This window comes from Mauremys mutica, chromosome 2, assembly GCF_020497125.1.
Source record: "Mauremys mutica isolate MM-2020 ecotype Southern chromosome 2, ASM2049712v1, whole genome shotgun sequence".
Lineage (NCBI taxonomy): Eukaryota > Metazoa > Chordata > Testudines > Geoemydidae > Mauremys > Mauremys mutica.
In genome coordinates this window covers 176,418,065-176,436,282 of record NC_059073.1, presented here as the reverse complement: position 1 = coordinate 176,436,282, position 18,218 = coordinate 176,418,065, and the positions used below count along the sequence as shown (strand labels likewise).

The following is an 18,218-nucleotide window of genomic DNA, read 5'->3' as shown; positions in this document are numbered from 1 at the left end:
TGTTTCTGGCATGATAAATTATCTCTGGCTTCTTTTAATTGCATTTTTTTCTCCGATTTTCTGTCTCTTGTTTTTTAAGCACCTCAAGCATCTAACGCTGACCATAACTACCAGAATACTAATATCTATTTGATTAGACAGTAGCCCACACTCTCCTGAGAATACATAAAAGCTCATATGTTGGCTCAGTCTTGCATGTCCTGCATGATCATGTAGCCTCAACCAGAATTCTTCTGTATCTGAGATTATGTGCATAGGTATCACGGTGGAATTCAGTTTTACTGATCCGCATTTGTAGTTTTCATGTGGCTATACGGATCATATCTTATTTGCAGAAACCAGTTCCCATTGGTGCTGAGGTCAATGGGCCTTTTGTTTCAGGATTATATTGCAAATTAAATTTTTTTTTCCCCCAAAGACAGAAAAGAATTGTGCACTTCTTTCAGTGTCACTCACTGCAGGTAAAGAATTTAACTGAAGTGCCAGTTAGAGCCAATTCTTAATTTAACTGACCTAGCTTGACATTAAACGTTTGATACACTTGCTATGTCCTTCTGTATTACATACTTTTCTTCTCTGCATATGTCTGACTATTTTTTGGAAGTTCAGACTTATGGATTTGCATGTAGTGATTAATTACCTCTGTATCATCACAAAAAAGTGCCAGAATTGATCCTTCTAATATAACTTCTCTGATTTTGGTGGCTTATAATTCAGCCTAAAATTCATGAAAAGTACACACAATGTGATTTCAGACTTTTAATTTTCAAAACAATTGGTCTACAAGTCAAATTGTGCAAGTTGAAAAAGTAAAAACTGTACACATTTGTGCTTAAGAAAAATAGTTAAACTAGCAAATGATTTAATATGTAATATGGTATAATCTATTGTTGCTATAAAAATAATATATATTATGAGCTGAAAAGTTAGATCACCAGAGTATAACTTGTGGGGATTTTGGTTTTTTGGAAATGAGTCTTTAGAGACGAGTTAGAAGTTAAGACTTTTTTTTATAATTTTGTAACATTTCTGTAGAATTTCATGGTGAGTTTAGGGACATTCGAGATGATATTTAAAAGGAAAGTATTGTGGAAAGTCATTCAAAATATTGCCATACTTAGTCACAGTAGAAAAGAGTGTCAGCCTCAATTCTGAATTTCCTTGCTTTTCTCTTATTGTAACATAACATTGTATGTGATTATTTTTTATGTACTGTTATGTAATCTTATTTATTTTCTTATTTACAAGGGCCTGAAGGTTACCTAGGGACAGAGTCACAAGATCCATCACACTTCATTTCTCAGCAACCTGTGGTACAAGAAGAAGAAGAAGTCATGATAGCTCATTCCCATCAAGAGGAAGCTGACAATGAATATGTATCCAGGGGGTGTAGAAATAAATGTCATTCACATTTACATGACACTCTTGGACAGTCAGATCATCTCAGTCACCATCATCATGACTACCATCATATTCTGCATCACCATCATACCCAGAACCATCATCCACACAGCCACAGTCAGCGCTACTCACGCGAAGAGCTGAAGGATGCTGGGATAGCTACTCTAGCCTGGATGGTGATTATGGGTGATGGACTACACAACTTCAGTGATGGCTTAGCCATTGGTAAGTGTTAATACAATTCTTTTGCCTTCTCATGTAATAACAGCAAGGTAAAATTGTTTCTCTGCTGCCACTTATGTTCTAGTGAGAAGATATCAGATAAGAGTCTTGCCTTGATAAATTAGCCAGTGATCTGCTAGTGGGTTTTGAATTGATCAGTCAAGGTTACAGATTGGAAACCTGGATAGCTAGTGCCAAACAGTAAACTATGACTTATTTGCTGCAACTGAGAAAGGTATAAGGATAATGACCAGATAACATTTCTTAAAGAAACAGACGATGGGAAGTTATAAATATTGCTTTAATTATTTTACACTCAAAAGATCAGACCAAGATTTTCAAAACTAGGAGCCTAAAGATAGGTACCTAAATCATGAATTTAGGTGCCTAAGTAGTTGGCCTCACGTTTCAAAAGTGCTGAGCACCCAGCAGCACCCACTGATTTCAGGCTTGATGTTAATTCTCCCTATGCTGTGTTCATAAAGATAGGTGATCCCATGTCCTCACTCATATAGCCTGTCTATAGTAGTCTCCAGTTTTCATTTTAATCAGGTCATCAGCTTTCATATTTTTCCTCAAGCTTCATTTGACATTCACCAAGATCAGGATTCATACTTTAAATGTCCAGAGTCCCTAAGGCAGGGGTTCCTAAACTTTTTGATTCAATGTTTTAATGTATGTCTTGTGACTTTTTTTTTTTAAACCATAGCTTGTCTAAATGTATAACAATATCTCCTCTTCCTGCATGGTTTGTTCGTGTCCCTATTCCTTTTCTCATGCATGTTCTATTCCTTCAGTTCTGTCATACTGGAATGCTATAGTTTCCTTGGAAAGATTTAATGAGCTATTCACAAAAAACATATATGCAACTCTGCATTTTGGACATTAGACAAGTGAGGTCAGGTTGGCTGTCCCCTACCTTTCTCTAGCAAGATGGATAATGAGAATTTTGGATGTAAAGTAAGATCGTGATGGGGGGGAAAATATTTTTAGATGAGTAATCAACTCCAACAAGTCAAGATCATGGAAGACTAACAGTTTTCTAGATGCGCTCATTGCTCTACAGATGTTGGATTCATTTTTAATGTTGGGTCATTTGCAACAATGCACTGTAGTCAGTTCAAAGGCAGTAGCTTTACTGTAAATCACATTGCCGAGCTGAATTCCTTTTTCTTGTTCGCATGAGGAAGGGTTACAATAAGTGATAGTGTATAAGTATTTCTTTGGACTTCAGAATAATTTTTCAATTATGTGGACAAACACACATTCTGTATCCAATTCATAATATAATATTACAGGAGAGCTTCTGATTTAACATTTTTTCAAATAAAAATTTGACCCCTGAATCTAAATTTTCCAGCTTATCAGTAGTGAAAACATGGTAGGAAAAATAAGATGATTTGCATGTAATAAAAGCCAAGAAGTATCCTAAGTATATGTGAGAGACATTTGGGAAAGGATAGATTTGATGGACATGAAGTAAAATACAAGGGAAGGCTAATATAGTCTAACAAATGAGACCAGCCAATTTAGTAAGGCCTCATTAACGGATTCATTTCTAGACTACTAGAAAGATGGATTTTTCCATTTGATCTGTCTAAAATTTCATATTATGGGACAGCCCAACCTTCCAATCTTATGGGGAGGGGGAAAATCCAGGAATCTTTTTCCTAATGGTTCCAGGTATTTGAATGAAAAAAATGTTAGTTTATTTTTGGTTGCAGGAAAATATTAGGCTGAAATAAAACTTCTCATTTGCAGTAAATGAGTTCTTCTCAGATTCATAATGATTCCTTACTATATTCCAGCATGTATTTATTTGGTTTTCTTGGACCTGTTTTATTTATTGGAATGGGATAGAACTCAAAGGTACTAAGGTATACTAGAATTCTGGTGGTATTATTGTTACAACATTAAACATAATAAAGGGACAAGTTCCTGCCACCATAAACAGAAGAGGTTTTTTTAATGGTGATGTGCTCTTAATAAATGGTTAAAAAGTAGAACATTTTAAAATTATAGATAAACCTTTATTGTAACAAGCATCCTTATTTTTATTTTATTTTAGTCTTTTTTTTTTTTAAAGGAAAATACCTTTAGACTATATTAAATGTTGTTTTAGGGAGACTATTTTAGGTAGTAGCTCCTTGAGTTGAAGTCTAATCTCTTTTTTTGTTCAAGAAGCAAAAAGGCAAACATACATGAAGGCAAAGGAGAAAACAGTGAAAGATAGGAAAATGCTGCTTCTGTCTCACTAAAGCTTGTAGTTTTAGTTGCTGGGTAATCATAGGCACATCACATAGTATTCAGTCTTATTAGCCAATTGAGAACCTGGCAAAGTCATTCTGGCTAGAGAAGGCAAAAAGAAAGAAGCCTACAATTGGAGGAATGAGGTGGTGGGAAGGGAGGGAAGCTTACCCTATGGAGGCTGTAATAGTAGGACTCCTAAGTTTACGTTCCAGGAGTTGCTGAGGACACAACCATGGCGACAGTGATATCTTCTACCTCCCTCTTCTCATCTCCTAATCAGGACATCTTTCAGGATTAGGAATAGAGGCCCAATTTATCATCACTCTTTCCCATTGGGTGGTGATAACCATGATGGTGAAGCTTGTTAGCTCTCCCTGTCTCATGGACACTCATTGTCCAACATTCTCTCTGACTGCAAGTTTAAGCTAATTACAGAGTGATAACTTTAGCATGTCATAATCAACCAGTCAAGCAGGGTAGCTACTTATTAGGGCAGTGTTTCCCGATCTGTGTTCTGCGGAACACAGGTGTTCCGCACAATGTGAATAGGTGTTCCGTGAAAGAATCGTAATTAGGAAAAAGGGTCTTTCTTTAAATTTTTTTTAAATTTTAAATTTGGCATATTTGAAGCATAATTTACAACTCTTTTTGAATGACTATAATTTAACATAAAACTCTTTTTCGGGTTATTGATCTCGTATTGAATATCATGGCGTAAAGAGAACGTGGCACGCAAGCATGTTGACGTCTACCCCTTTCGGGCATGTTTCAGTTAGTGACGTCTCATAGACTTTAAAGTCAGAAGAGACCATTATGATCATCTAGTCTGACCTCCTGCACAATGCAGGCCACACGATCTCCAGGCCACACAATCTCACCAATCCACTTCTATAACAAACCCCTAACCTATGTCTGAGTTATTGAAGTCCTCAAATTGTGGTTTGAAGACCTCAAGCTGCAGAGAATCCTCCAGCAAGTGACCCATGCCCCATGCTGCAGAGGAAGGCGAAAAACCTCCAGGGCCTCTGCCAATCTGCCCTGGAGGAAAATTCCTTCCCGACCCCAAATATGGCGATCAGTTAAATCCTGAGCATGTGGGCAAGACTCACCAGCCAGACACCCAGGAAAGAATTCTCTGTAATAACTCGTACCCCTTCCACTTGAGGCTGCGCAAATTGCAGTGGTATGCACACAACATTCTCTTTATGCCATGTTGAATATAACATATTCACTCAACACGTTCAAACCTGTGGGTCTTTACCGTGTGTGCGATAAGCACAACTAAACTAGCTTCGCTTGAAACAATATAAATATTTGACAAACAAAATTTGACAAAAATCATCAGTATTTCTAAATATTGTTACCATGGATTTGTGGCTAAAAGAAGGAACTTTGAAACGAAAAGCAAGTTCTTCTGGTACTCCAACTGTGGCTGAAATAAATGAACAAAATATTGTGACACTTCAAAGTGAGGTTGAACAATCGCAGTCTTTTGTTGCCGAAAAATCTGTTAGTACTAGTGAGTTATCCAAGGTGAAAGAATTTCCACATAAGTATATCGAAAAAGAAGAAGCAGGTGTTAAAAGACCGAAACGAAAGTATGATGAAAGTTTTTGTCTTTCGGTTTTACGTGTGTTGGAAACAAAGATGTTCCTGATGCGCAGTGCGACGTGTGCAACGAAATACTAGCAAACAGTTCATTGGCTCCTGCTAAACTTCATAGGCATTTGGAAACCAAGCATGCTGAATACAAAAACAAAGGTATGTTTTTCAAGAGGAAGCTTGACTCACTTGGAAATTGTAAGCTTTCGATGATTAAAAATGCTAAAACAGACAACAAAAGTGCAACAGAGGCATCTTTATCGAGTAAGTTACCGTATAATGCTTGCTGGAGAAGCTCACACTATTGGAGAAACGCTTATCAAGCCTTTCACGAAAGATATTGTAATGTGCATGTTGAGCAAGCAGTCTGGTTTAAAAAAAAACATGATGCTGTACAGTTGTCAAATAATACTGTTGCATGCCATATTAAAGATCTTGCTGATGACATAGAAAAAGAGCTAGTTTGCCAACTGAAAATTTGCCTTGAGTGTTCATTGCAGCTAGATGAGTCCACTGACGTTTCGGGACTTGCTGTGCTACCAATATTTGTCCGATATAGATTTAATAATAATATTGAAGAGGGCCTGCTCTATGTGAATCTCTGCAAAGCAGCACAACTGGAGGAAAAAATTGTTGATGTAGCTGAATATTTCATCAGAAAGCATGAAATTAGTTGGGGAAAATGTATTGATGGTGCTCGGGCAATGATTGGGAGGATGAAGGGAACTGTAACGCGAATCGTAAGTGTGGCACCAGAAAGCACTGAGAGCCATTGTGTTCTACACAGAGAAGCACTTGCAGTTTAAAAACAAAAAAACAAAAAACCAGCATATCTGAAAATTGTGCTCGACGAAGCAGTACAGATTATCAATTTTGTCAAATCTCAACCACTTCAATCCAGTTATTTAAAATTTTGTGTGAGGAAATGGGTAATCAGCACAAAGCGTTTCTTTTACATATAGAAGTGAAGTGGCTATCCAGAGGAAAAGTGCTTTTGAGGCTTTTTGAGCTTCGTAGTGAACTACTGGTATTCTTCACTTCAGATAATTCAGGACGAAAATTTAATGACTGTCTGACAAATTCCTCATGGGTAAGGAGACTTGCATATCTTGCAGATATTTTTGCAAAATTAAATGAAATTAATCTGTCACTGCAAGGAAAGAATGTGACCATTTTTACTACAATGGATAAAATGTTGTCGTTAAAGTAACTGGAATTCTGGGCATCTTCTGTAGAACAGAACAACTTCGACTGCTTCCCTACAGTACCTTTGATTTCTGACTGGAATAAATTCTACAGTCCATGAAGAAGTTTACAGCACTTATGTGACTTGCAGGCCTCTTTATTAGAATATTTTCCTACAACTACTGATGATAGTGCTTGGGTTTGAAATCCATTTGTAATTACAGCCAAACCAGTCGGCTTTACTGCACATGATTATGAAAGCCTAATTGACTTAATTTCTGACTCTGATTTGAAACAAAAGTTTAAAGATCTTCTGCTGAATAATTTTTGGAGCAGCCTAATAGAAGAGTACCCTAATGTGTCTAAACATGCAATTTGAGTGCTCCTTCCTTTTGCCACAACTTATTTGTGTGAGATGGGATTTTCGTATTATACTGCAACAAAAACCAAATGTAGGAATAGACTTGATGCTGCGCCTGACATGAGGATTCAACTTTCCAGCATTATTCCTAATATTCTGCATTTTTCTAGCACAAATTTGCATAAACACCAATCCTATTAAATCCAAATTTGTATTTGTTTATAAAAATAGATTTTCCTAGTAAAAATCTAATTTGTTTGGTCTTTGTGTATATATAAAAAGTTTAAGTAGAACACTGTTTTTAATTTTGACTCTTGCACTTGATTTTTGTACGACTTTATACGCACTTTCCAGTTAGAAATTGTTAGTTCGAGTTATTTTAAACTTGTATTTTTACTTTATTTTATAAAGCAAAGCATATTTGAGCATAAATAACGCAATTTTTTATTTGAAAACCAAACGACTACAATGTTCCATAATACCGTATTTTCCGGCGTATAAGACGGGTTTTTGGGCTAAAAAACAACCCCCAAAAATCGGGGGTCGTCTTATACGCCGGGTATAAACTCCCGACCGCGGCTGGGATTTAAAAGGCTCTGCGCTGTCCGCCGCAGCGGGCAGCGCAGAGCCCTCTGACTTCCCGCCGCGGCTAGGATTTAAAAGGCTCTGGGCTCCCCGCCGCAGCAGGCAGCGCAGAGCCTTTTACACCCCAGCCGCGGCCGGGAGTCAGAGGGCTCTGGGCTGCCCGCTGCGGCAGGGAGCCCAGAGCCTTTTAAATCCTAGCCGCGGCTGGGATTTAAAAGGCTCTGGGCTGTCCACCGCGGCGGGCAGCGCAGAGCCCTCTGACTTCCCCCCGCAGAAGTGGGGGGTCGTCTTATACGGCAAGTATATGGCAAAACTAATTTTTTAATGAAAAAATTAGGGGGTCGTCTTATACGCCCCGTCGCCTTATACGCCGGAATATACGGTAGGCTAAAAAGTGTTCCAAGGCCAAGTAAGTTTGGGAAATGCTGCATTAGGAGTTTATGTAGCTACGCCCCAGCAATAATGCCAGAGTTGTCAGCTGCTCTATAGATATTACATGACAAAGCCCTGGCTGGGATGATTTAGTTAGGGTTGGGCCTGCTTTGAGGAGAGGGTTGGACTAGATGACACTCTTCCACCCTGTCTTCTATGATTCTTCTATGTGACTGATGGACTGTATGGTGCAGTGCCTCCTGCTGCCAGTGGGATTTCTGGTTGAAACATCTCCAGTCCCACCCTGCTGAATGCCATATGCTTCCATAGACTGCAGGCAGCAGGAGGGGAGACAGAGCAGGAAATACAGGCTTCTGTGCAGCTAACTCAAGTTCGTCTGACAGAGGAAGAGTGTAGCTCACAACTGTCAGCTTAATGTTCCATCAGTTCACTTTGTAACAACTTAACAAGATGATAAATGAGCCAATGAAGTCCGGAAACTGCTCTCGCACTCCTACGCAGCTATTTCTGCTCCTGTTTCTCCAGGGCCAGTAACAAGTGAGGGACGCTTCTGAGCTTGAGTTGCTTTTGAGCCTCCTGGTAATGTGTGTCTGGTCAGAGGCAGAAGGGGCCTGTAGTGCTATGTGGGAGAGGGTTCAGACTTGAGGGGATGGTTTTGAGCTGTGAAGAGGTGAGGTGGCATGTGGATATTCCTGAGTTGGTGGTTCAGGTGTGGGGACTGGTGAGGGTCTGGGGAGGTCCTCAGCTGGGTGTGGGGGAAGAGAAGAATTGGGCTGGGTTGAAGGGTTGAGTGGGCTGGGGACGGAATCAGTTGATGAATGAGGATGTGGGTGAATGCAGTAAAGAGAGTTGGGGAAGAGTAGATTAAAAACTAGAATGCAGGGGGAAGAGTCTAAAGGTAAGGAGTGTATAGTAAAGTGATGTCAGAGGGATCCGCTCCTTATTCTAGACAAGAAAGTGTCCTAATCTGAAAGGGGAATGGGTGCCCTCTTGTCCTTCTCACTTCTCCACTAGCCATCCCCTCTCCCCCATATCTCCCATCAAAATGCTTCCTTGAGATGACAACCTGAATTCTTCCAGTTTTCCACTTTGAAAAACATGATCACCCTGGCAGGAGAAGGTAGTGGGTATCTGGGCCACAGGCAATTTGTTACCACCAGCCCTCCACCCCCACACACTTATTTTCAGCATCAGTCACCACTGTAATAAAAACTAATATCCATCAGTTCCATTTATGAACACGTTCTCCCATCTTAACATCTTGGTTTGTTAGAGAGACAAGATAGGTGAGGTAATATCTTTTATTGGACCAACTTCTGTTTGTGAGAGACAAGCTTTCGCGCTTACACAGAGCTGCTCTTCAGGTCTGGGAAAGGTCTTTGTTTGTTGTTAATAGAATTATACAGCCTTACCAGAAGTCTTGAAAATCCCTAATCAGATTTTAGGACCTGGTATCTGCCTTTTCAGCTCCATTCATATGTACATTCATAAATTTTATATAACAGAGTTATGGGTCAATATTGCCTTCGTGTTATCTTTCATCCACTTAAGACTTTAATAAACCATGGTACAGGCCTTGACAAAAGACATTTATGCAAATAGAGTTTTGAATACATCCCAGGCTGCTGCTTCAAAAATTGGTAAAATACACTGTATATAAACCACTTCTTGAAAGTAGCAGTAGATGAGCCAAAGAATTTGAATTCTTAGACACATTTATTTGAGTCTTTGATCTGAAAAGAGCTTTCTTGTGATATTTCAATTATTTCTTGATACCCAGCAGGGTTGACACAACCACAAAGAACAACCTCTCACCCGGTTTCAGTGCTAGATTTATTCAGGACAACATTTTGTGAAATTGAGCAATATATACTCCTGGGGGAATTCTGCGTCACTACGCTTGTGCAGAATTCATGTCCCCCACACTGTTCTCAGTGGTAGAAGATGACAGAACAAGGAGTAATGGTCTCAAGTTGCAGAGGGGGAGGTTTAGGCTGGATATTAGGAAAAACTTTTTCACTAGTAGGGTGGTGAAGAACTGGAATGGGTTACCTAGGGAGGTAGTGGAATCTCCTTCCTTAGAGGTTTTTAAGGTCAGGCTTGACAAAGCCCTGGCTGGGATGATTTAGTTGGGTTTGGTCCTGCTTTGAGCAGGGGGTTGGACTAGATGACCTCCTGAGGTCCCTTCCAACCCTGAGATTCTATGATTTCTTTGCCTCCCTGCAGAAGAATGGTAAATCACTGCAGGGCTGGGGACACCCCAGCCAGTGGCTCCTACCCTGAGCCAGGATTAGCTGCTAGTCCCAGCTGAGCTGGAGGCAGGAGAGGATGGGACCTCCTCTTCCCCTGCAAGGAATGGCTGGGGCTGTGTCAGACCCACCTGTAGAAACCCACCTCCAGATTGAGGAAGCTCAGCATCCTTCCCTGTTTCCTGCCCCCATCACTCCTCAGCTGTGGGGGGAGAGGTCACTGTATGGGGAGCTGCTCCCACGTTTGCCCAACCCGTGTGCATCTGGATCTCCCATACCCAGACACCCCTACCAAGCCTCACCTGCTACATCCAGAACCCGCCTAGTCCTCCATACCCAAACCCCACCCCATTGAACCTCAACCAGTGCATCTGGAGCCTGCTGCACCCAGACCCCCACCCACTCCTTGCACTCAACCCTCCACACCGACAAGCCCCACCCCCCCACACACCTCCCAGAGCTCCCACATCCAGACTCCCATGCCACTGACTCCCAGTTAGCTGCACTCAGACCCCCCTGCTGAGACCCAGACTTCTCCCCTGAGCCCCAATCACTTTCACCAGAGTCCCATTGCCCCTGCACCTGGAACCTCCCTCCTCCCATCCCCAACAAGACTTTGTGCATCCAGATCCCCCCCACACCAAGACCCCCCCCACCCACTGAACTGCCTGCACCCAGATTGTCCCATGCAGAATCCTCTCACCCCACACCTGGATCCCCCCCCCCACACACACACACACCGAGCTGCTCCACACTTGGATCCTCCCTGGTTGAGTCTGCCTGCCCCATACCTGGTGCAGAGGGGCAGGGCCCCAGGGTGTTTCTGGGGCAGGCTCAGGCCTTGTGTTGTGTGGGGCGGGGAGGCTGCAGGGTGGTCTCCCACGTTCATGCAGCCAGTGGCCTGTGCTCCCCACTGCCATGCTGGAGCCTCTGCATTTACTGATTGACAAATAAAACTGGCAGCATTTTAAAATACTGTGTGTAGAATTTTTTTATTTTGTTGGCGCAGAATTTTTAATTTTTTTGGCAGAGAATGCCAGCAGGAGTAAATATAGAACTGGCTAGTAAAACTCATGCTTTTAATCTACAGTGGCTTGAGTAAAGTGTAGGGTGAAGTTGGTTGATGAAGCATCAATCCCCTGCTTTTTTTTGTTTTGGTATTTGAGACCAATGTTAGGTTTTTGCTTTTTAAGAAAAAGTGCTATAGGAGATGGGCTTGAAACAGAAATTACAAGGTTAAATTATTTTGTTATACAGGTTTGACTAGATGATGATTGTCCCTTCTGACTTTAAAATCTATGACGCACGGACACGCACACAGTTTCACTTTTCTTTGGAGTTCAGCTGTTTGGCCATTTCTGACCTAAGCTTGATTTCTTAAACTGTAACATTGTGGGTTTTTTGTCTTTTCACAGGTGCAGCCTTTACTGAAGGTTTATCTAGTGGATTAAGTACTTCTGTGGCTGTATTTTGTCATGAATTACCCCATGAGTTAGGTAAGACAGCACAATATTTTAGTAAATGATAGCTTGCTATGAATTTGAGAGACATAAAAAGGATAATGCTTTATTTTACCAGTGCTTTATTGCATAACAAACATTTTTCTGAAGTCTTAGGAGGAAATAAAATTTCTAACCAGGATCAGAAGTATTCACTCATTTTATAGATGGTTGTAAACAGATTATAAAATTCATGAATGGATTTACTATTTAGAATTATTTGCAAATCTCAGAAGTTGTTTTGTTGATCAGATCACTCAGTTTGCAAATATTCAACATGTGCTATGTTTAATTACGTGGTATTATTTCTGTTCCTTAATTTGTGTGAGTTATGTGTAAATTGTGAATCTTTCAGCTGCATATGCAATTTGAAATTTGATTCTGTCAAATATCTGCTTAACTTGATTTTTGTGTGTGTGCACAGAGGATAATATTGAAGTGTTTGAATATTTGCTGAAAGGGTACTTAGGTCACAAATATTAAATCAAAATTCACTTTCAAAGTTTGAACAAATATTGGTGGATTGCTTTTTCCGCTACTCTTCAGCTCTAGCTCAGATCTTGACAAAGATTCCCATCCAAAGTCTAATTTGGGGATATTGTTTGGAAATCTATATCTTGAGTCTTTCTAGTCAGATTGGATTAATCTGTGCATGTCTTCCACATAAGAATTTACATATTACTAGGTTATAGGTTTGGGGCCTGGTATCTGTCACAGAGAAGTCATTGGGAATTGGATTGGGCACTTAATCTTTTTTATCTCAATAGAATGAAGCTTGTCTTGTTTACTGAATTAACAGAGGCTGCCCATTGCTTAGTATGTTTCTGTGGATGATTTTAAAAAGGAATCTCATCAAGTCTGTCTTGGCTGGAAATTTGCCTTGACATAGGATTTTGCCGGTTGTGGTATAAAATGGTGGGATTACATAGAGATTAGCCAGGGAGTCACATCCCCCAAAGAGAAGTGGTTTGCAAACATATATGTGTGTAATAGGTAAACACTTTAAACCATGGCAGTTTCCTTTACAATGAGTTTGGAGTGGCATTGGGATATTTCCCTACTCTTACCCATTTCAAATTAGCATTGCTATTAATCAGTGTGGTGAAACTGAGATACATAAGGTCACTTTTATAGAAATTAGTAAAGAAATTCTTAAGCAATGACTGGGCTAGAGTATAAAGTATTTAGAAAAGTCACTGGATAAGTGGCAGAACTATGATGAGTACACATCACATAGCAATTTTTTTTCAAAATCCATTAAAGCCAGTTTGTGGAAAAACTACTTTATACAGTGTTCACTGATGTTAAATACTGCAGAATACTTTGGTTAAAATTATATACATTGAATCACATAAGTCCTATAGTATGCATTTTCCAGAATACTAAAAATAAACTAAAAATGTGATATTGTGCAAGACTAAATTTTCATACTATAGATTGTGGCTATGAAGCAGTTTTCATGTGCTCACTCTGACTTATTTCCCCATAAATGAACAACTTATTTTGTGGACGAAAACTTTGAAGAAAGCCAATAATGGGCACTAAAATAGTTAAATATATTCATTCTAAGTGGTGAAAATAAATGTTACTGCACATGTTATAATAGTTACATGAGTGGGTGAAAGATGCTTTTTTTTTTTTTCTGCTATAGGAGATTTTGCTGTACTTCTAAAAGCTGGAATGACTGTCAAACAAGCTGTTCTTTATAATGCTCTGTCCGCTATGCTAGCATATCTTGGAATGGCAACTGGGATTCTTATTGGTCACTATGCTGAAAATGTTTCAATGTGGATATTTGCCCTTACTGCTGGCTTGTTCATGTATGTGGCTCTTGTTGATATGGTAAGTATGTGACTAGAACTACTTGCTGTTTACATAACTGAGATTCAGAACCAATACCAAAATAGGTTTGTCATAAAATAGGAAGTAAGTTTCTTTCCTCTAAGAGAATATTGACCACATGTATTACACATTTCTTAACCTAAAGACTGACACCATTTAATTTGTTCTTAAGGAAGCTTTTCAACACAATTATGGAACACAAACAAGTAAATAGACTGTTATTGTGAGTAGTGTAATGTGTTGGAAGTTCCTATTCAAATAATTGAAATTTTATGCCAAATCGGAATATTACTAGAATTTTTTTCTGCTTAATAAAACAAAATTCTCTGGGAATACACACAACCACATTGTAAACAATCTTTAGGCACCTGAATGTTGTTGCTTTATTGAGTAAAATTGTTAAGGTTCTGGATTTGTTCTATATAGAAGATGTCAGAATGGAACATTAAAGGATAATGGTCTCTGGTAGTAAGTATTGAGGCAAAAACATTTTTAAAAAATTAACTGAGGGGAGGCAGAGATGTTTGTTTTCAGTGAGACATTCCCCTATGTCAGCCTGTTCTTTTAATTACTTTTTAATACCAGTTTTAGTGATGAAAATGCTGTGGCTGGTGTATTGGATAATGGTGCAGTGGCCTGGTTGCACACTATTGGCATGATCCTGAGACATACTGCACACTTGCAATAAATCTTCAGCACTTCTCTGGATTAAACCAATACAGTTACTACCACACAGGAAATTATTCTAATGGATAGAAATAGCATACAAACTTGTTCTTGTTTCCAGTTTCTAGAACTATCCTGCTTATGAAAATCAGATTATATTCTTATTTGTAATTTGTAAATAAGTCATCTGTGCACCAATAATATAATTAGAAGACATGAATTTCATTTGGTATAATTCCTGAAAATAGATGGTCCTGATTAGACCTGTGCTACATCACCACTTTCCAAGCTATGATGAGCAGTTTGGAGGTAGATTCTGATATCCTTACTCATGTGGACTAGCAATTTACTCCACAAGTGATGTCACTGAAGTCAGTGGGACTACTCAAAGATTAAGATACTACTCCATATGAGTGAGGGTTACAGAATCTGGCCCTTAATGAACAAGTCAGACTAGTATCAGTCATTTATTTTGAAGATGTTAATATATATATATTTTTTTAATTTAGGTGCCTGAAATGCTGCACAATGATGCTAGTGATCATGGATGTAGCCGTTGGGGATATTTCCTGTTACAGAATGCTGGAATCCTGTTAGGTTTTGGGATTATGCTGATTATCTCTGTGTTTGAACATAAAATTGTGTTCAGCATAAACCTATAATTTTGGTTACCTGATGTTGAATTGAAGATTATAGTAGACTTTGTTCTGCTTTTTCTATTAGCTACTGTAAATGAGCTCTAGGCTTTATAGACTAGGCATTTTTTATTGATGGTTTTTTTTTCCAGAAGTAAAACTGAATGGTATGAACTGTTTACACACAGTGCTCAGCATTGTATGAGGTACTATAGAGAACTGTGCTAGTCAGAGTGCTGCACTGTTACACATGGTAAAAGTGCCAAATCCATAAAGGAGTATTACTTTTTGTACAATTTTTTTAAATTATTGTTTTGTGAATTCATTTACTGCATGTAATAACTGTAAGATTTTAGCATCTTGTACTTTTTCCTAAATGGTGCTTGCTTGTATAAACAAGTGAAATGGCCATGTTCTTATTGTAGTATGAAATGCAAAAAAATTTTTTGTATTTCAAGAAACAGTGAATACTCTTAACATATGGGCATAGTGAGTATTGTAAAAGAAAATATTTGAAGAGAGAAATGTAATAAATGGGGTATAGAGCTATCAGCTGTTATGAGAGTTACAAATCAGACACATAGCTTATCCAAAGTGTACCCAAGTTGAGTCAAAATATGGAAATTTCATAACAAAGCTTGCTGCAATAATGAAGCTGGAAGAAATTGTGTGTATAATCTATGTACAAGAAAAATGACCAGAACTACAAGCTGAGGCAAAGGGAACAAGAAACAGGAACAGCTCTTTTTAGATAAATGGTGTATTTCATGTGGTAAGATGTGCTATCTTAATATTTGCATCTATATAAAACCAAACAGAAAATGGGTAAAATCTAGGTGCTTTTGGAAGTCAATGGCAAGGCCTCATTGGCTTCAGTGGGACCAGGATTTCACCCATAGAACTTACCTGAAAAATGCTGCTTCTGCTGCCCACAGTGTTTGAGCTTGACTTGGTACATGTCAATGGGATGTAATTATGAAAATGGTAGTACCCAGGGGAGATTTGTAAACATTTTGGGGCATCTTGTATACTGCTTGGTAATTTTGTTTATCTTAAATATTCTGAACTCTCTGACATAGCACTAAGAATCTCTCTACATTTTTCTTAAATTATGTAGCTCAGCATTTAAACCCATATACTTTCGTATGCAAAGGCATCTAGAAAGAATAAAGTAATTAAAAAAACTTTGGCTCAGCCAAACCATGAAATCATGCAGTCTTCTCACAGGTGCACAGGAATATAGGAGGTATGTGTACACAGAACAGGGGTGATAATTTGTGGATACCAGCCCTGCAGAAGGACTTTGCTAGATTTCTCTTTTGTTTTTTTTTCCTTTTGTATTACAAGACCAGTAACTGTTCTTTTTCCCTTTCTATCTGTTCTGTGGGAGTTGGAGAACTTGAATCTGCTCTCCATGTCACTGCGGGCAGCATTCCATAGTACATACTGTTTACTGCAGCTCCTGCCCTGCCTGCTTTGTCTATGCTGCTCATTAGTGGTGGATTTTTTGTGTAGTTGGAAAGGGGATCCTATGTGGAGCTGGAGGGCATCCTCTGTAGTAGCTTTACCCCTCTGTGGGATCCCACTATGTATTTCTCCAGGGTGATGAAGATTGCTCAGTGGCTTTCCGTTTGAGCAGTGTGTTCCAGTTCCTTTTAGCTCATCATGTTTACACTTTAGACAAATTTTTCTTACTAAACAGTTGTGTGATGAACATTACCCCTACCTTCAAATCTCACTACTGAACATGTTTACTAGCATGTGGTAGAAGAAAGGAAGGTTTGGTACAGTCTTAAATTCTATCATAATTACACCTGAATAATGGAGAAAGCTCATTGAGTGCAAAGTCTTTAGTAGAGATGATTGGTTTAGTCCAAATACGTTCACTTGACAAAACATTAGTATTCTCTGTTACCATTGTCTGTGCATGCATCTGGTATTTGTGTTATATACTTGAAATGGGAATTCTGAACCTCATCTGACTTGGAGATCAAGGATGCATTCAGAGGCTTATCAAAGTAATAAAGTGGCTAACTACTTTGTTTAATTTGAAATTGTCTATTTAGTGTTGCTGGGTAGAATCTGGGTTTTAAATGTGGAACTAAAACTTGCCACACTCAGAGGTTTCAGTGTCTTCCCCACGGCCCTTTTGGACCTAAGCTATGTAATGCAACTTTACATGAATTAATGAGAATAAAAGGAGAAGATTCTAATTGCTGGTGGTTAGATTTTTTGTATGAATTATACACTCCAAAACAACCTAAAATAAGCACTGATCTAAAATTCAATTCATTCCTCACTCTGTTTTGAAGTCTCAAAGAGCCATACATCAGTATTAGAGAGACAAGGTGGCTGAAATAACACCTTTTATTGAATAAAAGATATTACCTCACCCACCTAGTCTCTCTCATTTCCTGGGACCAACACTGCTACAGAAAACAATGCAACTATACATCAATATTGACATCTCAGTAGTAACAGAGTGTAAAAATGAGGACCACACCTTGTGAGCTCACCCTGGGTCAAAGTCCTGGTGAAATTAAGATTAACCAGTAAAGGGAATCTGAAGTGAGAGCAGCAGGAGGAACTGGTTCCTGGATTGGGAACTACTACATGGAAACATTTTTGTCCCCAGTTTGCCACCTTGAGGCAGCCCATCACTACAAGCAATTTCTGCAACAGCACCTAACTGAGAGGAAAGAAGATTCCCAGCTGGGGAAGTCTCTATTTATTCTCCTTTCTTCTGAAGAAAAATCTCTCCCAGTTATTGGTCCCTTCTTCACTCCAACAGGCACAAGGAGATTACCACCCCCCCCCTCCCCCAGTGTCTGTCTTCCTTTACCAGGAGAGGAAAGGAGAGAGATGCACTCCAGCACCATAGATGTCTATTGATGAAATGAATTTAAATCTTCTAAAATCCAGGATGCTGTATTGGAAATTTCAAAAAATTCTGGGACAAGCTCTGCCCCTCCCCATATTTTATTTTATTTATTTAACACCACTACACAGTTTCCATCCCGAAACAAATAGGTGGGGAGACGAGTGATGTGCCCCTAACCAACTAACCCACTCTGCATGTGCATCCATGTAGCATTTGATTGGATGGATGGCTGGCTATGGCCTTCTATAGGTTAAAGAACTCCTTTGGAAAACATTTTTCATCTCCATATTTTTCCCCTTGCTGCATTCCATCACTATAGGCTGATGCAATGCTGCACCTTCACCTTAATATTAAAGTGATGACAATCACAAAATAGATCCTCCCTTGATCTATTTGAACTCCTTGGACTGAGCATTTTGAGGCAGCTCCACATGTTTGAACTAGGGC

General features: G+C 39.2%; 1 protein-coding gene across 2 annotated transcripts in view; it reads left to right on the top strand.

Annotated features, from left to right (window-relative positions):
- Positions 1-17,104, top strand: part of SLC39A6 (solute carrier family 39 member 6) — a 33,450-nt gene extending 16,346 nt beyond the window's left edge. For both annotated transcript variants that reach the window (XM_045005793.1, XM_045005792.1), the window contains exons 7-10: positions 1,249-1,626; positions 11,664-11,744; positions 13,399-13,589; positions 14,765-17,104. In XM_045005793.1, the coding sequence (XP_044861728.1) occupies positions 1,249-1,626; positions 11,664-11,744; positions 13,399-13,589; positions 14,765-14,917 (803 nt within the window). In that variant the 3' untranslated portion in view covers positions 14,918-17,104. The remainder of the gene's footprint in view (positions 1-1,248; positions 1,627-11,663; positions 11,745-13,398; positions 13,590-14,764) is intronic.
- The last annotated feature ends 1,114 nt before the right edge of the window (positions 17,105-18,218 follow it).